Source organism: Portunus trituberculatus, chromosome 38 (assembly GCF_017591435.1).
Source record: "Portunus trituberculatus isolate SZX2019 chromosome 38, ASM1759143v1, whole genome shotgun sequence".
NCBI classification, from domain to species: domain Eukaryota; kingdom Metazoa; phylum Arthropoda; class Malacostraca; order Decapoda; family Portunidae; genus Portunus; species Portunus trituberculatus.
In genome coordinates this window covers 33347418-33354042 of record NC_059292.1, presented here as the reverse complement: position 1 = coordinate 33354042, position 6625 = coordinate 33347418, and the positions used below count along the sequence as shown (strand labels likewise).

Below are 6625 nucleotides of genomic sequence, written 5' to 3'. Positions count from 1 at the left end.
TGGAGGTCAGAAGATTAATGGCCAGAGTCCTTTCTATTTTGATCCCCCACATAAGTTTCTGAAGCTATATAGAAACGTCTCCTAGTAAGCAGAATGAATATGAAAACATGTCCTGGTACCGAAAGGCTTAAACGGCGTCACTGTTTATGATGAGTTTCTGCCATTTGCCTCTGTCGCCTGTCATGTTGGTTTGCAGTCGTTTCAGTTCTAATGACCCGGATTTTAAGAGTTTCGAAAGATCTACCCAACGCTTCCATACAGCCTCCCAATCATTAAAACTTAATGTATAGTTAATGAAACTATACAAATCAGAAAACGTAATGTAGCATGAAAAAAAAATAAGGGATCGTCTGGCCAACTTAACCTGCTCTGACACAAGGCACTACCAGTCAAGTAGGCACTATGAAGGCAGTTTTGTTCTTTGCCTGTCACTTCCTAACAAAACAGTAAAAAAAAAAAAAAGAAAGAAAGAAAACTCTAATGATTTGAGCTGCCGAACAGTCCCCAGTCTTTGCGTCAAGAGGATGCGGCGACCTCAGAGAGAGAGAGAGAGAGAGAGAGAGAGAGAGAGAGAGAGAGAGATAACAATTAATTATTTTTCTCCTCATCTTATGCTGGGTTCGTGATGGACACAATATATTTCACTAAGACCCTATGAAACCTTATTAAACCTGTGAAAATTAACTTAGAGTCTCTCTCTCTCTCTCTCTCTCTCTCTCTCTCTCTCTCTCTCTCTCTCTTTCCAGTTCTTAGGTAGGTAGATGCAATAAATCTTCTATAATCGTGCTAAACAAGGAATATACGTACACTGTAACGTAACGTAATCAATCTACGATCCACTCCTCTCTCTCATATTCTTTTAACTGAAACTCATCCCGCCTCCCACTTCTCTCCCCACAGCCGCGGGACTCGGGAGTGTACGAGTGTCAAGTGTCAACGACTCCTCCCCTCTCGCACTTCATTCGCCTCACCGTCGTTAGTAAGTGTGTGTGTGTGTAGGGGGGGGATGGATGGGTGAGTGTGTGTGTCAATGTGGTTGGAGCAGGGTTCAGCAGCATTAGGAACAGCAGTAGCAGCAAGTAGTACTCCAGCCTGATAGTGCACGGCAAAGAAAGCCTGTCTCGTGAAGACGAGGACGAGCACCATGTTACCTGTCTGCTAGGAGGCAGCCTATCATTTACGGTAAAGTTTCACACCAGAATTTCCTGGTAAATATAAACACCAGCTGGCAGCGACGGCCAGCTACAAACGCGGTTGTAAATATCTCGCGAAATTGGGGCGAGGTCTTCCCCGAGGCATCTATTTATCGCGTATCGCAGAACGTATTTTACAGGAATAAGACTGCCGGAGTGATCACCCACACTTCTTCCCTGTGACAGGGATTAGACTTTGCTTCGCTCATCCATATCAAGCCAAAATTCGGTAATTCTTTCACACACACACACACACACACACACACACACACACACACACACACACACACACGGTAGCTGAGTGGTTAGAGCGCTGGCTTCACAAGCCAGAGGACCGGGGTTCGATTCCCCGGCCGGGTGGAGATATTTGGGTGTATCTCCTTTCACATGTAGCCCCTGTTCACCTAGCAGTGAGTAGGTACGGGATGTAAATTGAGGAGTTGTGACCTTGTTGTCCCGGTGTGTGTTGTGTGCCTGGTCTCAGGTCTATCCGAAGATCGAAAATAATGACCTCTGACCTCGTTCCGTAGGGTAACGTCTGGCTGTCTCGTCAGAGACTGCAGCAGATCAAACAGTGAAACACACACACACACACACACACACACACACACACACACACAATACATATGATTTATATATATATATATATATATATATATATATATATATATATATATATATATATATATATATATATATATATATATATATATATATATATATATATATATATATATATATATATATATATATATATATATATATACACACACACACACAATTTATTTACTTGTATATTTATTCATCCCCACCTTCCCCGGCCGTAAATAACAATGACTGGATGTATAAATAGAAATGGTGGACAACGAACAACATGCATGAACATTTAAATAAACACTTCACACGGAAAATTTGAGAGCTAGTTTTTATCACTTTGAAAACAAGCGTCAAAAAAAGAGCGTCCCTTATAACTCGACCATGAGTCACTGAGACTGCTCTAGACCTCACCCCGGCAACTTTCGTTCATCAAGCATAACCTGATGCGGCCTTCGAGTTAAATATAAAATAATCAAGTGATCAAAACTCTCCTGAATAACATAATTTACAAATATAAACAACAATTCCACGTGTCTTAACACTTTGTTCTAAGGTGTTCGAGTTTTACACCACATTCTAAAAACGAGGTGTTCATAATGTCTCAGCACACTGCGATCATAATGTACTGTAGTTTTGAAATGCAATGTGAAAACTGGTAAATCTTACTGTAATTCCCAGCTTGTGTTTCCCCGTTCCTACTAGGGAGTGTACAGAGTGGCTCAGTGAAGGGTTTGAAGGCCGCTGTGGAGTGGTCAGAGTTGGCATTGCCAGGACTGTCAGGCTAGTAATGGTTCACACTACCACACTTACACGTGACTGGCTCACCACCAGGCGGACAAAGCGGCAAAGTGTGAAGTGACCCTCGCGCGGAGAGAACACCTACCCACTCGTGAACTATTAATGTGTTTACTGAGCCGAGATGAAGGGAGGTCCACGATGAATTATGACCAGCGGTGACCATGCGACCCTACCAAGTTCAACCAATGTCTGTTCATTTTTGCCATTACTGTTACCTGGATGCCTTAAGACTACCTTCATAATACCACTACCTGTGGCATCATCCCAGTAAGGTACTGGAACTAACAAATGAGGAAAAAATTGTAACCTCACAAACCCAACAATCACAATGAAAGAAAAAAGACTATAGATAAGCACAGTATGATAAAGGTAAATATAGTTTGTCTGTTTTTTATTTATACCATGTGGGCTTTTCACGGGAATTTATGGGCTAAAGGCGTACTTTTTTGGGTACCTCCTATCTCAAAGTCCACCCCCTAGTTAATTCGATTCAGGTGCGATACACGATAGGGTTTTGCAACACATCAAGAAATAGGAATTATTTACAACATATTCCCTCTGACAATAAGTGTATCGAACGATAACTCACCACCTTCACCTCTCCCTCGCACCTTCCCCCACAGAGCCGCACACGCACATCCTGGGAGGTCCCGACATGCACATTAACACGGGCTCCACCATCAACCTGACCTGCCTGGTAGAGTACAGCCCAGAGCCGCCAGACTTCGTCTACTGGAACCACAACAACAAGGTACACGCTCACCCCTCCTCACCCGTGCTCTCTTCCCTGCTGGCCACACGCCTCACTGCACTGCCTCCCTCCTCCCTCTCATCTGTACTAAGTTCAGTCCGTGCAAATAAAGCTCTCCTCCCGTCCATCCCTCTCTTCCTGAGCATTATAAACTTTGTTTTTCTTCATTGATATAACACTTTTTTTTTCGACTTAGATATTATCATAGAAACGTAATGTCAAACACCAAGACTTGTGCCATGACCATAATTTCCTTTGCACAATCAGACTCATGCATTTACTTGTGCCAACAAACATTCACTTCTCAAACACCTCCCACACATGCATACTTTCTTTGCTCCTTTTCCTCCCGCTACCCTCCACAACTGTTTCCCGCAACCAACCCCTCCCAAGACTGGCCACTCCTTGCACAATTTCAGATAATCAGCTACGACTCAAGCCGCGGAGGAGTGACCGTCATTTTGGAGAAGGGGGATCTCACTACCAGCACCTTGCTCATACAAAAGGCGCGCCCCTCAGACTCCGGCCGCTACGACTGCAACCCCTCCAATGCAGACTCCGCTAACATCACAGTGCACGTGTTGTATGGTGAGTAGTGGTGGTGGTGGTGGTGGTGGTATGATTCATTACAGGGTGGTATCTGAGTTTTGTAGCGATGGTGATGCTTAATGTGGTGTTGTTTTGTGTGGTGTGGCGTAGTATGGTGTGGTGTCATGTGTGGTCTAATAGTACAAAAGTATCACAAAGTATTTTTTTTTTTCAGTACGGCAAGTCTCTCTCTCTCTCTCTCTCTCTCTCTCTCTCTCTCTCTCTCTCTCTCTCTCTCTCTCTCTCTCTCAGTAACAAACTTCTTACTCTTTTTTGTCTCGAAACAATTACACACACACATTCACACACACACACACACACACACACACACACACACACACACACACACACACACACACACACACACACACCAAGAGCACGTTAAGCTTTACACAATGAAATATAGTTGGATAGCATGTAAATCGGACTCACTTTGCTTCATGTAATATTTATGACGCATAATGTCCTGAACTCCCTTCCAAAATTATATTCTTACTTCCTGCAACGATGTATAGAAGGCTTAGCTCCCTTTTCCTCCTCCTTTTCCTCCTCCTCCTCCTCCTCTTCCTCCTCTTCCTCCTCCTCTTCCTCCTCCTCCTTTTATATAAGTACTGTGTTTCATTCGTTTACCAATTATTGCATCATTTAGTGTACTACTTAAACTATTAAGGTGTCCCTTTCAACAGGCGAGCACCAGGCGGCAATGCAACACGGAGGGCAGAGCGCCTACACTAACTCCTCCCTCGGCATCATCCTGTTCCTCCTGGGGCTCCTGACCGCCCTTCACGCAACGCTCAAGTAAAGCAGAAGCGCTCTCGCCAGCCAAGATGTCGTCCTGAGTTATCTTGCTCCGTCTTCCCCAGAAGGCGCTCTCGTGCCGGACATTTGGTAGGATGAGGGCAAATGAGACCACATCGTCTCGCCCCACCAAGGGAGCTGCTCAGAGCTGATTTGGTCTGGAGCAGATCGACATGACCTGAATAAGCGTGACATCGGCCTCTGGGAATTGATCTTTTAGGACTTCATGTCTCTTGAAGTGTTAGTGTCGTGGAAGATAAGGACTTAATACAAGTTGAATGAAGTGCCTTAGGAGGAGCATTTATTGGGGATGCTCGTGTGAGTGCTACATTTGCAGGAACACGAATAATAGCCCGTGTTTGTGTGATCAAGGCCTTCCGTCGACGTTGTGACTGTTCCGAAAGTGACTTTTATGGATGATGAGGTCTTCAGGTAAGTAGAATGCAGTGATAAAAGTGTCATAATAGAAACAAATTATGAAAATGCTGGGACGAACACCAATGACAAAAATACGAGGTTGCTGTGAATCTTGTGAATCAATACAGGAAATATTCAGTCTCCTTATACTGTAGACGAGAATCTCACTCGTAAATAAGCAGAATGGTTGCATTCGCAGAGCATCAGGCAAGACATTAAGTGCAAACCATCAACATAAACTTGACGGGTGCTGGACTGTCTATATATTGAAGTACAAATATATATTTTGTTTCCTATGAGCGATGAGTTTAATACATCCTCATACCAAGCTTGTTAGTTTCTGCACACTCTTAAATCTCCCCTTCAAGGCAGCCAGGCCAGTGCTGGTAAAGGTGAGCAATCCTTAAGCAGGTTTTGTGGGTATCTGTCAAAACCGCTACCGCGATGTGTGAAATCATTACATATAAAGATACTGAAAAAGGATGGTAAACAGAGAACCTTATCCGTTCCTTATCTCTTCTCCCACACACATTTTTCTAATAGCAGATACCCTTGCTAAAGACAAACAGATTTCCCTGATACCTATTCTAGTGTTTTCTCTCCTATGTGTTCTCTTTGTCCTTACTTACTTTTCCTCCTACAGAACTGAGCTGTTTCTGAGCTGATAAACATTGTTGCTCTCGCTGCTTACAGACCCAATACATCCTTCGAGAGACGAGGCTGCAGTAGCTCATGAGGAGGAGGAGGAGGAGGAGGAGGAGGAGGAGGAGGAGGAGGAGGAGGAGGAGGAGGAGGAGGAGGAGGAGGAGGAGGAAGGAACCACATCAAGCACACAGCCTTACTTCTTCCTTCCTCCACTCAAAAACACCTCGTCCCCTCTCTCCTCCCACCCTTCCCCCGTGCAATCCAACATCAATCAGCCTGAGTACCCTGGAATGTTGCACTCACAGGAAAACCCACTGTTAATGAATGACTAATGAGATAAAACTGGAAGATAAATAAAAAAATAAATAAAAAGACGGAATGCTCCCTAAATCGCACTTACATTTCTCAACTTAGACAACAATAAACGCCACACACACACACACACACACACACACACACACACACACACACACACACACACACACACACACACACACACACACACACACACACACACGGAAATAGCATATCAGTTTAAATGAGGCAAGAATATGAAGCCAAGGACCATTACCTTTCTGATGGTGTCAAGATTACCTCATTACTACCCAGGATGGTGGCTGTGTTGGGAGCGGGATGGGGTCTGAGGGTATAGCTGCATGTGGGGAGCGGAGAGGGCGAAGTGTGTTGGGGCAAGAGGTTCGCGCGGTGTGCTTTTAGAAACACAAAAGAAGATTCATGCTTTGAGGAAATGAAAGTTGTGAGACTGTAATCTTAACTTATCTCTTGGCTTGTGTGTAAAGGTGAGACAATGCACGACAGTGGTGGCGTTGAGAGAGAG

At 44.2% G+C, this 6625-nt stretch overlaps 1 protein-coding gene across 4 annotated transcripts in view; it reads left to right on the top strand.

The window, feature by feature from the left end:
• Positions 1–5441, top strand: part of LOC123515037 (hemicentin-2-like) — a 72746-nt gene extending 67305 nt beyond the window's left edge. For all 4 annotated transcript variants that reach the window (XM_045273422.1, XM_045273419.1, XM_045273421.1 and 1 more), the window contains 4 exons: positions 901–979; positions 3212–3339; positions 3759–3927; positions 4614–5441. In XM_045273422.1, the coding sequence (XP_045129357.1) occupies positions 901–979; positions 3212–3339; positions 3759–3927; positions 4614–4729 (492 nt within the window). In that variant the 3' untranslated portion in view covers positions 4730–5441. The remainder of the gene's footprint in view (positions 1–900; positions 980–3211; positions 3340–3758; positions 3928–4613) is intronic.
• The last annotated feature ends 1184 nt before the right edge of the window (positions 5442–6625 follow it).